We start from the raw sequence: 21,147 nt of genomic DNA on the forward strand, positions 1-21,147 counted from the left end.
TGCAAATAACTGGAAGAAAAAGAATAACATTAGGGAAACACCATCTGGCCTGATCAATGATTGACAGAACCTCAAATTTGGAAACTATCCAACAAATACCTGAACAACCCTTATTTGAACAAGAATGTTCTCTACAATATATCCAACAAGTGGCTCTCAAAGCTTTTCTTGAAGACCTCTTACAAAGCAGAATTCCCTTCTCCATGGTATAGTCCATTCCACTTTGTGCTAGTTGTTAGGGAACCTCTTAAATCAAGAATAAATTCGCTTATTTTCATCTTGATCCTGCTACTCCAAATTTTGTCCTCTAATGCAAAAACAACTTGTATATAATTCCTCATCTATAATACAGTGGTTGAAATACTTGAAGGCCACCATCATGTCCCTTTGAAGTCATCTATACCTAAGACTAAACAACTCCACCTCCAGTTGAAGTTGATCATATGTAGCATGATCTCAAACCCTTTTACTAGTCTGGCTGCCATCCTTTGGTTAGTTCTCAGCTAATCAATGTATGTTCCAAAATGTGGCTTTGAACTCATTTTTTAAAGATGTGCTCTGATAAAGGCAAATTATAGTGGGGCTAGTCTCTTCCTTGGCCTAGACATTACACCTCTTAAAAAAACCCACCTTTGATCTTAGAATCAATACTGTGTCTTGGTTCCAAGGCAGAAGAGTGGTAAGGGTAGGCAATGTGGGTCAAGAGACTTGCTCAGAGTCACACAGCTAGGAAGTGTTAGAGGACACATTTGAACCTAGAACCTCTCATCTCTAGACCTAGCCCTAAATCCACTAAACCATCTCCCTGTCCACTATCTCTTTTTAACATAACCGGAGATGGCATAAAAATTAAAGATGACATTAGCCTTTTCAGCTGCCATATCACGTAGTTGACTCTTATTAAATTTACAGACCCTTTCAGGTAAAATGTTTTCCCAAGCTTAGGGAACTTGCTAGTCCATGCTTGACTTTCTTTTCCTCTGACCCAAATTCTAACCCCTCCTATGTTCTTCTTTATTCCCTAATGGCCAATTTCAGAATTAGGCACAGAATAATAGTTCTACTGATTGCTTCCTTCACCCATTGAGCAGTGGCATCAAACTCAAGTAGAAATGGAGACTGATACACAATCCATAAAGATCTCTGTGGGCTGCATATTTGATGCAGAGAACCACACCTGTTTATGTGTTTCTCTTTTTACTAGTGTATCAACTCATTAAAAATTTGGATAGGAACTACATTTTAATCTCTCTCTGGTTATACTTGGGAGTCTTGTGGGCCTCTGTGGCCTTGTGTTTGACACCTCTGTCCCAGGGCATTGGGAGATGAAAGACCACCTGCCCTGAGTCCCAGAACCAGTATATATTAGGAGTCAGAATTTGTCACAAAACCTACTTGAGACGTATAATACTGACTGATTTTAAATGATGAATAAAATGAAGATCATTTATTTAACTAGCTTGGTTATTTTGTTTTATTTGGTGACTGGATCCTGACAGATTAGAAGCTATTGGCAGGGAGAGGAAATCCTTCTGGAAGCTGATATCCTGAGAAGAGATGGGTGACAGAGTCAGAAGAGACAGCTGACATAGTGAAAGAGATAGTTGATATGGAGAGAAAATATAATCACCAGCAAAGAAAAAGAAAAAAAAGTATGAGGACAATTGGGACATGATCAAAAAGCCTTAAAAAACCTTGCAGCTTTTGAAAGAATCACTATTACAAAACAATTCAATATCTGTATGAGAAATGAGATGTATAGAGGGTAGACAGCTAGCCTTGGAGACAAGAAGCTCTGGGTTCAAATATCCTCTCAGACATATACTATATGACTTTGAGAAAATTATTTCACATTTTTAATACCCCAAGTAAGTTTCTAATTAAAAAATGTTATCCTGGGATTCATGAATTTAAAATTAAAATGTGTATCTGTCTCTATCTCTTATCTATACCCATACCAATGCTACTATCTATCTATCTATCTATCTATCTATCTATCTATCTATCTATCTATCTATCTATCTATCTATCTATCTATCTATCTATCTATGATTGTAGTTCAATATAATTGTTTTCCTTTATAATCTTATGTATTTAATTTTATGCATTTGAAAACATGATTCTGAGAAGGGAGTCATAGACTCTATAGACTGACTGCCAAAGAGTCCAGGACATTAAGAAAAAGTTAAGAATTCCTGCTGTGAAATTATAAGTTACAGAATAGTTGTTAATATATAGATAAAGAATTTCCTCACTGCTAATGAGATCCAAGGTCAAGACCAAATCTTCTCACCCTAGTAAAGCAGTAAGTGATATTCTCAATAACTCCATGTAATCAAGAAAAAGGTTAGAACAAAGCTCTTCTACTTTGTATAATGGAGAAAGAATATATGGAGCATAATTTAAAAATATGACAACTGGGTAAAACTTTAAACGTCTCAGTAGTCATACCTCAGGTCTCTGGAAATTTCAACTACCCAGAACATCTCTTTCCATCGTGATAAAGGATTCAATTCGAAGTTATTTATTCAGTGTATGCTACTTGGCATAGGGGATCTTACTTCTATATTGTCTTTAGTCGTTGGCATTAAAATAAATTAACTTTATGGATATGAGTTAATGATCAGAAAAGAACTGGTAGGGGGAGGTGGGTGTTGAACTCATTGCCTCACTCACAACCATTCCAGCTTAGCAAGCCACAGGTGGCTTTCCTAGAGGGAATGATATGGTATAACAGCTGGCAAACTGGGCCAGGCTGGGATAGGAGAAGGCTTTGAAATATGTTCTCTCCATATAAAGGACTCGAAATGATTCTTCTGTGTAGGAAGAGATGGCCCTTTAAGGGAACTAGGAATTCTGGAGTTTCGTTCCCTGCTGAATGCATGCAGCCCAGCTGCATAGGACAGCAGCCAGCTGGATGGAGCCCCTCTCCTGAGAAAGGCCAGGGCTCCTGGCCCCAGGAGAACACGCATACTGGACTAAGTAACAGCTTTAGCCCTAGGGTAATGCCTGTTTTGGAAACAGAATATTGTGTAGGTGAGTTTGGGTTACTGGGAGACGGACCCTGGATGTCGAGCCAGATTCAGTGGTGCCCTTCCTGCTGACAGTGAACGATGAGCCAAACTGGCATCTACAAGAGATCTGGATCCTGTGTTCTGCTGGGAACAGGGGATCTGCAGTGAGTTATTCTAGGAACTTGATTTAATCTCTTGCTAATAAAATACGTCTTTTAAAACTCTGATGCTCATGTGCATTAAGCAATTCCTATTAAGAAAATGTTTTTCTTCCCCTAGAAGAAATTATGGTGATGCTACAGGGTCTCCTGCCTGTTCTCTACTGACTCACTCTATGCTTCTCCCGCCATGTTGCTAAGGAAGAAGGCAGAACCGTACATGGTTATGGCCTGTCCCAGAGAGGAAGGGGGCTGGCTGGCTCCCGCAGCTGCTCTACCTGGTATCCAAATTCACATTTGGCCCAGTTCTTCCAGCTGCATCACCTCAAAGGCAGGCAGATTGGCCTTTCCTTCGAGCAGGAAGTGTGAGAATATGCTGTTGGCCCTAATACTTCAAATACCTTTCTGTCCGGGAGATTCTGTTGTATGCGTCTCAGGTCCTGCCCCGTGACCAGATGTCTTCACATGTTCGGTCTTCCATATCTGTGCAGGAGAGAGAGAAGGCATGAGAGAGCAGCACATACCCAGGGGCTTGGACAATGTATTTAGAGGGGATAATGAGGGAAGCCAACTCACCTCTCTCATTTTTGGAGCCCAAAGTTTGGGGCTAAGTGTGAGGGATTTACACAGATGGTTGAATGGGCATCATCTGATGGACTGGATTTTGGATCAGGGATGAGTTCAAATCCTGACTCAGGCACTCATTAGCTGTGTAACTCTGGACAAGTCACTTAACCTCTATTTGCCTCAGTTTCCTCATATGTAAAGTGTGTCTAATTAAAACACTTACATGGTTATTTTGAGGGTCAAATGAGATAACATATGCAAAGTGCTTTGCAAACTTTAAAAGTGATTTCTAAATACTGGATGTCAGGGTTTAAAAAGGATATTGATAAGCTGGAGAGAGTCCAGAGGAAGGAAAAGAGGATGGTAAAAAGTTCATGGCAGAAAAAGAAAAAAAACTAGTCATGTTTTAGCTTGGAGGAGGGTTGAGGGATAGAGAGAGACTGTAGTTGACCAGCTGTAGTTGAAGGACCGTCATGTGGAGAAACTAAACTTAAATAGCTTGGCCCCAGAGGGCAAAACAAAGAGGAGAAATATGTAGAAGTTACAAAGAGATCAATTTAGGGCTGATGTTAGGAAAAATTTCCTCACAATTAGAGTTGTCCAAAAGCAGAATGTGGTGCTCTAAAAGACAAGGGATTTCCCCTTCTTGGAGCTCTCTTCAAGCAGAAATTGGACGACCATTTGTTGGGTATCTTAAAGTAGAGATTCCTTTCTTATATGAATTGGGCTAAACAGTAGTATCAGTCAATTAGAAATGGGTTCCTACAGACCACATATTGACTCAAAAAACCACAAATGAACATTATCTATGTTGCATTGCAGTTTTATTTATTTTGTTTAACATTTATCAATGTCACAGCTGCTACCCCCAAGTTAGATATCTCTAGATTAGAAAGCTGCTGAGGACTCTTCTAATTCTCAATTTCTATGATTCTATGATCTGGCTTTACATATGTGGCTTTAATAGATGTTTGTCATTGACTTCATTAAATTAATTTCCGTATTCAGACAAAGAAAATGCAACCTATACCTATAGTGTGTGTGTGTGTGTGTGTGTGTGTGTGTGTGTGTGTGTGTGTGTGTGTTTGTGTAGGGAGAGCTGATGCCTCATGATTCCAGCACAAATGTGCTCACCCTTCCTGAAGATATAATTGTTGTTCAATTTTGGTTAAGGTTCTTTCTTTCAGTATTAGATTTATTAGTCAAAAGGTTCTTTCAGATGAATCATTTAGTCCAAATTCTACCTCTCCCTTCCCACTATATAGATGAGGAAGCTGAAGCTCATAGAGGTTTGGTGACTTGCCCAATAGCATACAAGAAGGAAGTATCAGTCAGGATTCAAACTCCAAATCTGACTCCAAATCCAAACACTTTCCATTGCTCCATGATATCTTTGTAAACTAAGAAGTTTTGTGCTATTCTGTCTCTTAGGATTTATAGAGGTGGAAAAGATATGAGCCTACCTAATCCAATTCATGCATTTTACAGAGATGCAAACCAAGATAGAGAAGAAAGTATCTCACCCAAAGTCTCATAGTAGATATAAGTGGCAGCAGATACAAAATTCAAACCAATATCCTTCTAATTCAAAATTCTATGCTCTTGGGGTTCCAGCATTGCCCACAGAGATGGGAGAGCTAGTTGTGAAGACTAAAATGCCAATGAAGACAAGTTTCTGGTTGTATGAGCTAAGGACGAAAAAGAAAGATGGCACAGTGGATAGAGTATGGGGCCTGGAATCAAGAAACACTCATCTTCTTGAGTTCAAATCTGGCCTCAGATACTTACTACTATGTGACCCTGGGCATGTCATTTAATATTATTTGTCCTTGTCTGTAAAATAAGCTGGAGAAGGAAATGGCAAACCATTCTAATATCTTAGCCATAAAAACCCCAAAACGGGTCAGGAAGAGTCAGACATAACTAAGATGACTGAATAATAAATGAGTTAAGGATGGAGCTAAGACTAGAGTTAAGGATTAGTCAATTAGAATTTTAAAGACTGATAAATCTCCCAGGAACCACTTGATTTGGTTCTTATTGTTGCTCAAACTGTTCAGTGAGGGAAAAGGCCAGGTATATGATTTAATAAATTCTGTTTTACTGCATTTTACTCATAGGGCAACAACAGAGTCCCTGAAAGAGGAAGTGACTTACCTCAGGTCATGTGGTTCTGGACATATACTTTCAAGTGAAAAAAACTGAGGTACCAAGAAAGGAGGTCAAAAGGGTCAAAGAATGAGTGAGGCTAAAACTCACAGTGTTCTGCATTTTAGCCTTAGAACATGGCTCCATTCCAAAGATAACATTTGGCAAAATCTCAACGAGATCACAAATCTGATAGGATGCTCTTCTTCGATATTCATTATCTTTTTGGGGATACAGAAAGAAGCTGCTGGGCAAATGGCTCTTAGCTTGCATTAGGAGGAGGAGACCTTTGTCCACCATTAAATCCCTCCTTGGGCTACAAAGCCTACTTATGGATTAGATTTCACTGAATCATCAAATCAAGGGGGTGGAAAAGACATCACAGAGATACTTACTATGCAGCACGGAGCAACTCTCCATGATTCATCATTATCCAAATATTCATTAGCACACTGAATGTATGTATATTTGTGTATGTGCACACGTGTGTGCGTGTATGTGTGTGTGCTAGCCCCTGCTTTTGGCAGCCTCCCTAAGACATGAGCCTTAAGCTCTACACACAGCTAGATTAAAGTTAAAGGAAATTTTTATCTCAGTTTGCTTCACTTGGGTTGATTTAATTCAATTAGGCAAATATTTAGCAAGTACCTACTACATGCAAGACACATAAGCAACAACTAACATGAAGTAAAAATGAAACAATCACTTGTCTTCAAGGAGTTTACATTCTTCTTGGATAATAAAGCATATGCAAAAGTAAGTAAAAGACATTGTATGTGTAAAGTAATAATAATAATATCTAACACATAGCACTTTAAGTTTTACAAAGTGTTTTACGAATATGTCATTTTATCCTCCCAATAGCCCTGAGGCAGATAGGTGCTATTCCCATTTTATAAAGGAAGGAACTGAGTCAGATCGTAGTTAAGTGACTTGCCTAGAGTGACATAGCTCGGTAGCATCAAAGGCTGAATCTGAACTCAGGACTTGCTGTCTCTCAGTCCAGCATGCTATCCATATGGCAGCTAACTCTAAAGGGGTCTCAAGAAGATGAGAGCATTGATTGCTCAGAGCATCTGGAAAGATCTTCTGTAAGAAAATGAAATGGTACCTGACTTGTGTTTCAAAGAAATCTAGAGATCAAAGAAGGAAATAGTGAAGATGGAAAGGCATTCTATCATGGGGGAGCACATGTTTAAAGACTCTGAGAGGACTCCATGATGCAAGTAATCTTTATTTAGTGCTCAGATTCATCCAGGTGTATCCATGTCCCCAGCCCTCTGGTCTCATTCAAGGAAGTCATGATTCTTTGCATGACGACTCATATTTTTGTTTCAATATTAATATACCACAATCTGAGCTTGACCTAGTCAATGCAAATGAACAGATCAGAGATGAAACTATTTCTAGCCAAGAAGCCACATCCTTCCCATGTCGCACTTACTCGAACAATGCCATCCCGGCTCCCAGTGATGATGACGTTGCTGGCATCCCAGTCCATTCCTTCTGCTAAGCAGCAGCATTGGATATCTCCTCGGGACCCACAGGCAGTGTTGATGCTTGCCAGAGCCTGACCGTTAATGTTCCATAGATACAAATGGGTTCCAGCACAAGAGACAATATCTCCCTGCAATACAAAAACAAAAGCAGATTGTTCAAAATGGCCCACTGAAATAATGTTATCTCTAGGATTTCCCTAGAGGATTCTGATAGATGCATGGATCATAGGATCAGAGAAGTTTAGAGTTAGAAAAGTCTCCAGAAGTCATCTAGTCTAGCCCTTGTGCAAAGTATGAACCCTCTCCACTACACATTTGACCAGTGGTCATTCAGCTCCTGGAACCCACTTCCTAGCCAAGCTGGTCTATTCAATTTTTGGACAGCTCTACCCAATGAGGAGCTCTTCCCTATGTATATAGAATTGAAAATTGCCTGAATCTAACTTCAGCCAAGTGGTCCTAATTTCCTTTGGACTCAAAACATAATGAATCTAATTCCTTTTCCATAGAATTCTTCAAGTATTTCAGATCATAGGACTTGGAACTGGAATAATAAAAATAATAATTGGCATTTATATAATGCTTTAAAGTTTGCAAATACTTTACATGTAATCATTTATTTAATCCCTACGCAACAACTCTAGGAGGGAGGTATTATTTTTATTCCTATTTTTATATATAATAGCTTAAGTGACTTGCCCAGAGTCACATAGCTAGTAAGGGTTCCAGGAAGGATTTCAACTTAGATCTTCCCAAATCCAAGCCCATCCTTCTTTGCATTTTGTCTGGAATCTGAATATAGTGACCAAATGTTTCCTTCCGCAAGATACTCATTCCTAATTCTTTCCACCATTGTAGTCTCTCACTACCTATTGAACATGGTCTAGTTTGCTAAGGCCTTTTTTCATATAATATGAAGCTCATGAGAAAGCATATATTTCAGATATGATATGACAAGATGCAGTGGTAATGTCATTTCCTTTGTTCTGAACTATTAACTCTTATCAATGCAATCTGAAGGAATCTCCTCCTCCAAATGTGGTACAACAACACATTACTACTAACTGGTTGTGAGCTTTCAATCTATAAAAACATCACTTTTAAGTCAGCTGTTATCAAATCACATATTTCTCTGTTGTACAGTTATTTTTTTCCTCACTTAAATACAAATCTTTACTTTTTTGTTTTCCTTTTTACTTAAGTTTCACCCTATTGGATTTGGTTCATTATAATAATTGTAAGGAGCCTATACCCTCAACTCCCTCAAAGAACCCAAAATACCTTCCAGCCCACCCTTCACATTTTGTCTAACATGTAGTTACGATAACAATTAAATACCTAAAGGGAAAAAGGAAAAAAACCATCCCTACAAAAACTGGAGAACAAGCCCAGATGCTAAAGGATGGTTTTACACCCTATGTAAACTGTCAATGTGTCATGATTGTCCAAGTTTGTTTGTTTCTTTTTCCTAGCCTTTGATGAAGCTCATTGCTCAAGCTCCTTTATCATGGACCCACATCAGAATTTTTCACTCTGATGCATTCTAGGAACTGGCAAACATCGATGAGAAGAAAGCACATTGCTGTGCTCTGGATGGGACTTTGTTGTCATTCACTATATTAACTGCCTACATCTGGTTTGAATTAAAAAAATAAAAAGCATCTCCTCATTCCTGCTCTTGGACCAGGGTTCTCTATATCACGAGGGAGAGTTTTCCTGCCAGAGCAGCAAAGGCTTCTTTGAAACACAGTTGCTGGGAAAAAAGTTTATAGACAGTTTCTCAGATAGAAATCTCATATCTAAAATATACAGAGAACTCTGTCAAATTTATAAGAATAAGGGCCATCCCCCAATTGCTAAATGGGAAAAATATATAAACAGACAATTTTCAGAGGAAGCCATCAAAGTCATATAGAGGTATATGAAGAAATGCTCCAGATCACTACTAATTAGAGAAATGCAAACCAAAATAATTCTGAGGTATCACCTCACATCCACCAAATTGGCTAAAATGACAAAAGGGCAAAATGACAATTGTTAGAAGGGATGTGGGAAAACAGGGACACTAAGGTACTGTTGGTGAAACTGTGAACTGATCCAATCATTTTGGAGAACAATTTGGAATTATTCCCAGAAAGCTATAAAACTGTGTACATGCCCTTAGACTCAGCAATACCCATTATATGAACATGTTGGCCTCCATAACAATATCCTATATGATGCAGGGTTGGGACACTAGTGGATGAGATCTATGATGTACATAAGAAGATGTGTAAGTTAAACTTCTGAGAAATCTCTAATTTTATTTGTGTGGTATATTTTTTCTTTATATATGGAAATGCTTGTTTTGTTTGGATTTGTAAACACTTGAAACAATAAAAATAATAATAAAATTAAAAAAAAAAACGATCACCAATGTTGAAAATGGGCTTGGATGGCTCGGAGTTTGAGTCTGGAGAGGCACTGAGTTCCCACACCTCCTTTAGCTCTTTTAGCCCTCTCACATGGTACCTTTTTCAATGACCAGCGACAAAGATGCTAGTAGAGCTCAGCCTCCTTCCAGAAGCTGATAGCTCTGCCTTGCCAATTCCACCATTATAGCTATCAGTTCCTGGCTAATGTCAGCTGAAGGATCATGGAACAAAGTGATCAGAGAAATGGCATGCCCTTTTCTCCAACAGAGATGATGCCTTCTAAGCTAGTATTACTGGTTGGGAATGGACATAATATCTATAAAGGAGGAAAAGCAAGTTGGCCCTAGGAGAGAACTAGAACCAATGATGTCTTCAGTCTGCATCCATTTCTTTTTTTAGGACCCTTCTCCATACTGGTGGTGATCTTCCTTCAGTACAACTTATTGCTGCCATGTCAGGCTTTCTCTTTCCAGGAATAAAATCTTTAGCATCAGTCAGTGAAGGCAGTCCTCTTACTGGGCTGGTGTCCTTTGCTCTGGACCAATCTTTCTTCTCCCTTTTCCTCATTAAAACTTTGCTCTATTTTTGCTTGCCAAAGACTGGATCAGTTAGTTCACATTAGAATATTTCTGGTAGATGATAACTAGATATGGTGGGCTAGTTAATCAATCAATCAATCAATCAACAGATTTATTAAGCACCTATTATGGGCCAGATTCTTTTCTAGGTTCTGGGATTACAAAGATAGAATTTAAAGTCATTGCACTCAATGGGTTGACATTTTAGTTTTTGATTCTTCTCTTGATTCAGTTTAACATACAATCAACAAGCATTATTTAGTCATTTGGGCCATGTCCAACTCTTCATGACCTTATTTTGGTGTTTTCTTGGCAAAGATATTTAGAGTTATTTGCCATTTCCTTCTCCAGCTCATTTTATGGATGAGGAAACTTAGGCAAACAGTGTTAGGTGACTTGCTTAGGGTCACACAGCTAGTGTCTGAGGCCAGATTCAACTCAAGAAAAGTCTTACAATTCCAAGCCCAGGGATCCATCCACTGGACCAACTAGTTTTTTGTTTTGTAGCATTTGCTAAGTACTCATTACAGTATTTGCTTACCTATTGTAGGTGCTGAAAATGTAAAGGCAGACATGAAACAGCCCTTTCCCTCAAAGAGTTATATTTTATATATTACCTAATTGTCTTTCCTCTTCAATTTCTCAATCATTCAATCAATCAACATGCATCTATTAAGCACCAATGAGCATTGTGCTAGATATTTAAGATCCTGGAGACTGAAATAAAGCAGTTCCTTCCCGCAAGGAGTTTACATTCTAGGCATTGCCTCTTACATTTCTTCCTAATTTTAAAATGGGTCAATACCTAAATTCAAAGGAATGAGTAGAATGTCAAGCATCAGTAACAAGTTGATACAGGAGAGGTTTGATGGTAACACCCTTTTAAGGTGTCTGCTTGATTTTAAAATATATATACATATTCTCATTAGCGTGAGCTTTATCTCCACTGATGTACACTGTAATCTCTCCATACTTGTGTGGCCCTTGTCTCACTCCATCCTATAAATCTTCCATAGAAGATCTAGTCAAATGTAGGAGGCCTTTATAACCTGGTTTTCTTCCACCTTTTGTGTCTCCTTATACCTTACTCATTCCCATGTTTTCTGTTATCCAGTAACACTGGTTTCCTTGCTATTCCTCTCACACAAGGCACTCCATCTCTCCTCTTCAGGTATTTTTCACTGACTGTCCCTCTTGCCTAGAATTTCTCCTTCCTCAGTCTCACCTCTTGGCTTCCCTGGCTTCATCCAATATCCAACAAAACCCCATCTTCTACAAGATACGTTTCTCAATCCTCCCTTAATTCCAATGCCTTCCTTCTGTTGATTAGCTCTAATTTATACTGCATGTATTTTCTTTGTACATAGTAATTTTCATTTTCTTTTCCCCATTACATTGCAAGCTTCCTAAGAACAGTGACTACCTTTTTTCTTTCTTTGAATCTCTAGCATTTACCTCAGTGCCTAAGTAGGTGCTTAATAAATGTTTGTTGACTTAATGTGTGCTGACTTCCTTTGAGTATTTTAATATAGATTCCATTATCCTACTTTTTGCACCATTGCATTAAGACCCTGGCCAGAAGATTGGGCCAGAAGATTTTTGGAACTCTTGTTTTGGCCTTTAAAAATCACTGAGGCAAAAATACAAGATTCAACAATTGCCCTGGACTGTTCAGAGTGGCTGGGTATTGGTAAGGATATAGCAGCAATACATTTACTTCCGTACTTTGCTACTTAGGGATCAGAATTGGTGGGGGTAGGCAGAGACTATATCTACCCTCTTCTTCCCAATTCAGCTATGACTTTTCAGTCTGCTATTCTGTTTCCACTGAGAACAGGCTTGGTAGCCAAGACCCTAATTGATCCCTCCTGATAACAGAGATTCCTCTGAGGAATCTCTGAATACAAATAAAAGAAATGAATAAAACCTACACTGGTTTTATTTGAGATTATTTTATTCAGGCATTATTAAAGCACAGTAGAAACCTGTCATAGAGCAACTCTTTATTTTGCAGATTTGAATATATGTTTCTGGGAGAAATTCATGGCAAGAAGCTGAGCAAACTGACTTACAACTTGCCATAAGGGCCTTAGAATAAAGAACTCTTTATTCTGTTTTATAGCTGTGGAAACTGAGGCTCAGAGAAATTTGGAATATTATATTTAATTCCAGGTGCCTCATTTTAGAAAAAATATTGACAAGCTGGAATGGGTCTAGAGGAGAGCAAAGAGATGGTGAGGGGCCTTGAAGTCATATCATATGAGGATCAATTGATAAAATCAAAGATATTTAACCTGGGGAAGGTAAGACCTGAAGTGGGATGGGGGAAAGGGAGAGAATGAGAGCTATCTTCAATTACTTGAATGGCAATCAACTGGTAGTGACAAGGGACTAGGCTTGTTCTGCTTGGTTATTTCCGAAGAAAAATTGGGAACAGTGGGTGGAAGTTAAAGAGAAGTAGTTTTAGTCTTGATATAAGGAGGAATGCCAAAAGAAATGGCTCTATCCATAGGCATGGACTACGTTGGCAGGTATCTGGTTTTTCCTCCCTAGAGGTCTAAAAATGACATCTCTCTCTCCATCTATCTATCTCTATCTATCTATCTATCTATCTATCTATCTATCTATCTATCCATCCATCCATCCATTTATCTATCTATCTATCCATCTCTCTCTCTCTCTCTCTCTCTCTCTCTCTCTCTCTCTCTCTCTCTCTCCCCCCCTACTTGTCAGTCTATAGTGAACTAGAGGATTTCCTATTTCTATTCATGGACTAGATGAGATGAAATGACATCTGAGGGACTTTCCAACTCTAAAATTCTGTCAAGTGACTAGACTTAGATCATGGGGCAAATCTGTGGGAGCCACATCCAGAAACCATTTCTCATGAGGATAGATAGCCAGCTGCACTGCTAAGTAGAGCCATCAATCAATTAATTATTGCTATCTGCAAGGCACTGGACTATACAACTGGGGACACAAAAGGCAATATTAGATTGCACCCTCATGGTACACATTCTAATGTGAATGTTCATGGTACATACTATTTCTGAGGATAGTGAGAAGTTCTCAAGAGTCTCTTCCATACCCAAATTCAGACCTTCCAATATAGCTACTTTCCCCTCATCCAAGTATCTTGTACTACTCCTTAGTCAGAGGGAATGTGCCACATTGGAAGTGGTGAGTTATTGTGCCTCCCTCTGGCAGTATTCTTGGGAACTAGGGATGGCTCCAGTTGCTATTCTCATAATCTCTAAGGGTGTGTGTGTGTGTGTGTGTGTGTGTGTGTGTGTATATATATATATATATATATATATATATATATATATATATAATAGAGAGGTTCTTAAACTGGGGATCATGAATTTCTTGTTTCTTTCTTAGTGTTTTAATAACTATTTCAGTGTAATTGACTTCCTTTGTAATCCTATATATTTTATTTCATATATGTATTTCCATAAATATGTATATATTTATCCTATATTTTAAAATAGTATTCTCTGAAGGGGGACTCTTGGCTTCACCTGAAGCCAAAGAGTTCCCACAAAAAAATTTAGGACACAAAAAAGACTTCTGGGTGAGGAGTAAGTTCTGTACTCATCCAATTCAGGAAGATGGGAATAGGAGAAAGGGAAAAACGTTGACATTATGGGATTGAGGAGATTGAAGTCAAGGAAAGGAAGCTGGAAAAAGGGAGAACCAGTGCAGAAAGCTATCCAAAAGCCTTGGGCAGGGGAGGAGCCCAGTCAGCTCTGAAAGGTTTCCATGCAGCTGGAACAAATATCTTCTTACATTAACATATTCTCTTCCAAACTTGCTTCTTCGCATAAGCCATGCCACCAAATTTGTGACAGGAATGCAAGCAGAACTGAAACAGATGGTTTTTATTAATTTCTTTTAGAGTCAAAATCAATCAATGAATAAACATTTATTCAGAGTGCCTGCAGTGTTGCAGCACTTTGCTAAGCACTGGGGGATGCAAAAAAGAGGCAAAGGAACTTCTCAAGGAACTTACAGTCTAAAAAGGGGGACAACATGCAAACAAATATATTCAAGCATGCTATGTACAGGATAAATAGGAAATAATTACCAGAGGGAAGGCACTAGAATGAAATAAGAACAATGCATGCCATCCTGGGATGGATACAGTGCAGTTCGGGGTTAGGCAGGGCTGCTGAACACGAGCCAAGCCAAACATGATATCTACAGAGAAATCTTCATCTTCAGGGAGTCTTACCATTCCTAATTGGACACCCAGCTTGATGAGGAAATCTCTTAACCCCTTGGTGCCCTTTCTTAGCTCAGATGTGGAATGATGCTTCTTATTTTAAGGGATCAAGGAAGAGCCCCCTCTCAGTGATTAGAATGCAGAGAGAGGGGAATGGGGACTGGATAATTTTCTGGTATGTGAAACAGCCCAGAGCTTGCTGAGTCAGGCCACACATGCCTTGCTGACAGTGGCCAAGCACCTAATCAGTCACATCTGGTGTTTCTGCCTTTCATTGATGTCGGGGGGAAAAATCCAACCAGGACAAACCAAGTCACATAAAAATCACATACTTTCAAGCCGTATTAAAGCTACTAAATGCTAGACATCTTTTCCCCTGCTTTCTGGTAGCCACGAGGCTCACTGTTCTCTTTCATCCTCCCACCTGATACCCCCAAATAAGGCTCAAATTAAAATAATAATGATAATAACAATAATAATAATCCAACTGCCTCCATGCTTCTACTTAGTTTCTCAACCAAGAACCCTCCTTTTAATGTAGCCCGTTGTCATTAAGGATACTCTTAGTAATCCCTATGAAAAGAAAATCAATTCATCATTGTCTCAAAATGTTTCTCTTTGGAAAAAGCACCCATTAAGTTATCATGAAATGTTCATGGATATGTCAAAAGAAAGATGATAAATGAAGACTTTACCGTGGAGTCACTGATGGCAACAGCAGATATGCTTGCCCGGTGGGCAGGGAGCTGGGTTACATACATCAGATGGTCCAAGTCCCATAAGATGCAAGTTTGGTCACAGGAGCCACTCACAAGGAGGCTGTAAGTCATTGATGCTGCCAGGCAGGTGACAGATTTTGTGTGTCCATATAGCACCTGGGGAGAGACAAATAAATCCAAGAAGTCTCGAGAGGAGTCCATCTAGCCTAGCCCTCAATATGGTTACTCTGACATAAATCTTTCCCACTTCTCAGACCCATTCCACTCAACTCAATATATTTAATGTGAACAAAGAAAAAAAAGTATTCATTTTTTCTTGATCCAAAGGGACAAAGTAGGGGATATGATTACTGGAAATATATCTGAGTAATGAAAGAGAAAAAGCTTTTGGGGAAAGGCTTTTGTTAATTCTTATTAATTGTCTATGAGGTATGCTAGACTCTGGGGATATAAAGCCAAAAATGAATAGTCTCTACCCTGAAGGAGCTCATATTATCCTGGAAAGGCCATTTTGGCTGGGAAGATAAACCCAAGGGAGAAACTTCACAACATGGGATTTCTCAAAAGTTAATTTGTCTTAAATGTTTGTAAGATGCCTTTCTGGTCCATTTACTCATCTGCTTTGAGGACAGGAGAAAACATTTTGTCTTCCCTCCACACTTTGGGTAGAAGGTGAAGAACATTTCACAAGGTTTCTTAACTTAATTTCTGACTGGCTCACTCACCCAAAAATTGGAATGAAGGGCAACTTGGTGGTTGAACAGATTGAGAACCAAGCCTACAGATGGAAGGTCTTAGATTCAAATTTGGCCTTAGCTGGTCAAGTTGCTTAACTCCCATTGCCTAGTACTTACTGTTCTTCTTCCTTGGAGCCAATATACAATATTGTATGCAATACAATATTGCCAGAAGGTAAGGGTTTTAAAAAAAACTGGATTGAATTGGAACCAAAGGTTTATGTGAATGGAAGTAGTCAAGGCAGCAAAGGGGAATATTATATGAATTTTTAGCCCCCATCTGTTTCCAGGAGTGCATAGAGCAAAGGAGAACAGTTGTTCCTCTTTAGGGCAACTCTGCAAAACATTAATAGGACCATCATGTTCACTTGACAGATGAGAAACTTGAAACCCAGAGGGAATAAGGGGTATATTCCAATAGTGCCTGGCTGGTGGAATGTAGGTGTCTTCTAAAAGATTCTTAACGAACCAAAACACCCTTAAATACACACACATACAGACACTTGAAGACACACAGAGATCATTATAAATTTTCATCAACCTTGTTCCTTGATTGTCATGAATCCTATTTATTGATTTCTTTTAACCTCTGAGCATGGAAATCATTCCTTTTTTTTTTTTTTTGTCACAGCTGAATTTTTGGTGGCTGCTCTGTCTCTTGGGAGCAGTTGCAGTGCTCATGCTAGTTATAGATGCATGAAATCATATGAGTATCTTTAGTGTCTGTCTTATCGAAATTTAGCCAAGTATCCAGTGTCATTCTGGTGTCTTCCCTGGGTGGACTGCATAGTTTGGATGGGCAGTGACATACGGGATCTTGCTGTTTACCTGGGTTGTTATGACAGTAGCATTTAAACACTAATGTCATCACCAGGGTTGCCCCACTTGCCCTGGCCTGAGTCTGACCTCTACCTTTAAGACTTTCTGACTTCATCAAAATATTTTCTCTTTTTCTGGAGTTGGATGTAGTTGAAGTATGATCCTGAAGCCACAGCTGTTTAGTTCAAATTAGAAAAACCTACATTGACCATCACTTCTATATCAAAGATTCTTGAGGTCCAAGAACCTGGTTTTTTTAAACAAATATTTTAACAAAAACATTTCAATATTGTTTCCTCCAAAAACCTATGTATTTTATTATTATTATGAATTTCAAAATAGTATTCTGAGGAGTCCATTGGCTTCATCAGCCTGCCAAAGCAACAAACGTCTGCTGTGCAGTATGCTATAATTGAGAAATAACTACATTTGGAGTCAGTCTGTGGGTTCAAATTCCAGCATTGCTACTTACTACCTAGGTCATCTATAAAATGAGAAGGATGGACTAGATAATCTCATCTGGATGGTTCTTTCCAGTTTTATACCCTATGATCCTATGGAAAAAATAAATTTTAATACAATTTTCCAATGTTTTCCTTTATAACCTGCTCTTAATGGTTATAGTAATTAGGAGTTGTGCCATTAATTAAAAGTTATTCTGGGGATTCTGAACTGACCTAAACTGACAGGATTGGCAAATAACAGGGAATAGCTGGCAGAACCAGCAAAGAGAGGCACAAATAAACTCAGAAAAACCAAGGCTGTCCATCTGTACTTAGAGGGAAAATACCCAACAACTTCATATAACAAAATCTTTGATATGTTGTTCCAAAATAAACTGTTGGGCCATTCATAGCAAGACAAAGATGGCAACCTACACTCCATGGGTTGCATAGAGACCAAAGGAGCAGTAGATATTTAATTTAACATTATCAAAGTATAGAGAAACTGATCTTTAACAATTGAAATACATGTCGCTTAGAAGAAGGATCTAGTTTACGGGCATACTCTCTCTGTAAGGAAATTATACAATGAGCTGTGAGCTTCAAAAGGTAAGGGACAAGTGTCTCTTTTCTCCTTGTATGAACTCTTCAGGTACCAAATAAGGTCAAATGGAGAGAAGTTGGATCCATCTTCATCTCAGAAAGAAAAATGTATGAGGCTTGTTCTCCAACTCCTTGTCTTGCCAAGAGGCATGAATGGAGGAACATTATTTTAAAGGTTGAGATGTGGGATTAAATTATTCTTTCCCTCTTGAAACAATAACCAATACTAACTCCTGTGAATATTCCCTATACGTTGCCATTCAAACCCAGAGACTTCTAGAAATCCCAAAGGTGTCCTCAGCCATCACTGAGAATTGCCAGTGGTCACTAAGAGAAATAGGACTTATAAAAGTCTTTATGATTAAATAATAAAATGTCTTTTATTTTTCTCAGAAAATAGTGCTATTTAGAATACTTTCATACTGTTTTCTTCTCTTTCTGAGCAAAAGAGAGATTGATTAGTAACATTTTTATGTAATCAATACTGGTGCTTTTAAGTTGCTTCTTCAATATTAAACAAAATGGTGAACACAGCAAGAAAACGATTCTACCTTTCCACTAAAGAAGACAACTTAGGGAATCACTGTGATCTGATGGGCAGAACTGGCTTGTTCCTTGAAAACAGCCATAAATGGGTCTTTCATGTTATCTCGTGTACTGTATATCAGCTTTACTTTGGGAAAACCAACTGTTTCCCGGAAGTTAATGAACATGACCACTTCTCTTGGACAAGAAAATAAAAGAACAACAGAAAAAACAACAACCCATCAACATGTCAGTTGAAAGGATCTAGGAAGCCTTTTGGGAACAATATTCTTATTCTTTTATAAGTGAGGGAGCAACGACAGTACACATTTTCTAACGTGGCTTTTTCTAAGTTTCCTCCCTCTTAATATTTGGGCAATGACAACCTTTCAGTTCATTTAAGATTCTGTAATGTCATCATTTTACCTTTCAATGGTTCACTCACAAAATCAAGAGAGGGACCAATAAAACATTGATGAGTGAAAATTATTTTTACATGAATCAAATTTGAAATAGGATTTCACATTTCATAGTTTAGAAAAATGGGGTCAATGAGTTTATCTATTATTTAACTCATATATAACTCTTATATCATTTAGAGAACTATGGATGGTTAACTCAAGAAGAGAAGTGTAGGGGGCCATATTAGCTGTCTTCAAACACTTGTCATTACTTGATAAAGGTTTTGAATTTATCTTGGATGAATCCAGATGAGGAGAAACAGTTGAGGAATACCAGGGCCAATGAGTGGAAGTTATAGGAAGAATTCAGTTCGACATAAAGAACCTTCCCAGAGCTGAACATGGATTGGACTGCATCAGGAGGTTGTGAGTTTGCCTTCTTTAGAGGAATCCAAACAGAGTCTAGACAACTACAGGTTAGGGGGAAATTCTTGCATTAGACAGAGTTTCTATTAGACAGTTTTTAAGATCTCTTACAACTCTAAAACTGTAGATATTTCTATCCTCTGCAGCCTATGAGAGAATAAAGGTAAAGACACTAAAATGCCACATGTTCTCACTATTTTGTCAGCGATTTAGAAAAGATTCTCCCAACAAGAAAGCATTTTTGACCCAAGCATGAACTCCCAACTCTCTGAGGGCTACTTCTCATTCACTGTCACCAATATATACTCTTTTCATATGTATTTTAAAAAAGTCTCCATGTGTCCCATCTGTTCTCCAGTGACCCACCATAAATATAAGAAGATGTAGCTTACCATAAAGCCGCAAACATGGCTTTATGGCCTTTCCTTGAGGTTAGCAGAATTAACTCTTGTGGTTTGGCAGAAAGCAGGGGTCAATGTCAAACTTCTATTTCCTCAGACATGAAAAATGAGACTCCAAAAATTTAGTTGTTTAAACCCAAAGCTGTGATATTTGACCTCATTTTCCCCATGTGACATTTCTCAGTCCACTTGAGAAACAAAGGGTTGATAAAGGCAAGGACTTGGATTTGCCAGTATCCCTGAACCACTTGGCTGATGCTTTCCTTCCTTTATGGCAAGATGGTTTAGGAGTACCACAAGAGCAGGTACCTGTTTCAAGTGCAGCCCCTTTGCCTTGTCTTTGACCATGGAAAGCTCCCAGATGCAAACCACGGCACTGTCTCCTGAGGTTATGACCAGAGTAGGTGATGGGCACAAAGCGCAGAGACACTTCCCCCAATCTGCTGGGCTTTCAAATGTTGTCAGGTTCTATTAGAAACAAACACATTTTGAGTCCATGATCCATATAGAATATTTACTATTGACAGCACAGATAGGTCTTGAGGAATGAAAGACCCAACCCAAAGTGGTCAAGGGCCATTCCTGACCTATAGGGGCAGAGACCATTGAGTGTAGCGAAACACTGGAACTAGAATCATGATACTCCAAGTTCAAATCCTACTTCTGGCACTTCTTGATTATGGGGTCATAGGCAATTCAGCTTATCTTTCTGAGGCTCAATTTCTTTGTCTATAGCAGTGATTCCCAAAGTTGGTGCCACTGCCCCCTAGTGGGTGCTGCAGTAATCTAGGGGAGGCGGTGATGGCCACAGGTGCATTTATCTTTCCTATTAATTGCTATTAAAATTTTAAAAATTAATTTCCAGAGGGCTAAGTAATATTTTTTCTGGAAAGGGGGCACTAGGCCAAAAAAGTTTGGGAACCACTGGTCTATAGAATAGGGATAATAATAACTGTAAAAACCTGCTAGATGAGATAATGGGCATAAAGCATTTTCAGACCTTAAATTGCTATATACTTGTCAGGATATTGTTATCTCTCATTCTCAAAGAATTATAATATAGATAAAAAGGTTATATACAAATATTATATGTATATATGTATGTATATACACATATATAAGTGCATTATATTATATATGTTTAACAGAAAATATTAGGATAAATGAATCACATTTTATCTCCTTTTTCTTCTTCTGCTTTCTCAGAATCTCTTTTATTCTTTCTCCTTCACTTATGCTTTAGGCATATCAGTGGCCCTATTTATTATCTATTGATAAGAATAATAGTAATAATCACTTTCATATAGCATCTACTACATGCCAGGCACTGTATTAAGTGCTTAACAAATTCTATCTCATTTGATGATCTTCATAACAACCCTGCAAGGTAGATTCTATTATCTCCATTTTACAGATTAGAAAACTGAGTAAACAGGGTTAAATGACTTGCCCAAAATCACACAGCTA

At 38.4% G+C, this 21,147-nt stretch overlaps 1 protein-coding gene across 1 annotated transcript in view; it reads right to left on the reverse strand.

The window, feature by feature from the left end:
• WDFY4 (WDFY family member 4) overlaps positions 1-21,147 on the reverse strand; it is a 403,065-nt gene that overhangs the window by 5,297 nt on the left and 376,621 nt on the right. The window contains exons 57-60 of the mRNA XM_044665777.1: positions 19,990-20,148; positions 15,302-15,481; positions 7,332-7,514; positions 3,574-3,655 (exon numbers count right to left, since the gene is read on the reverse strand). Coding sequence (XP_044521712.1) covers positions 3,574-3,655; positions 7,332-7,514; positions 15,302-15,481; positions 19,990-20,148 — 604 coding nt within the window. The remainder of the gene's footprint in view (positions 1-3,573; positions 3,656-7,331; positions 7,515-15,301; positions 15,482-19,989; positions 20,149-21,147) is intronic.

Source organism: Gracilinanus agilis, chromosome 2 (assembly GCF_016433145.1).
Source record: "Gracilinanus agilis isolate LMUSP501 chromosome 2, AgileGrace, whole genome shotgun sequence".
Taxonomy (NCBI): Eukaryota; Metazoa; Chordata; class Mammalia; order Didelphimorphia; family Didelphidae; genus Gracilinanus; species Gracilinanus agilis.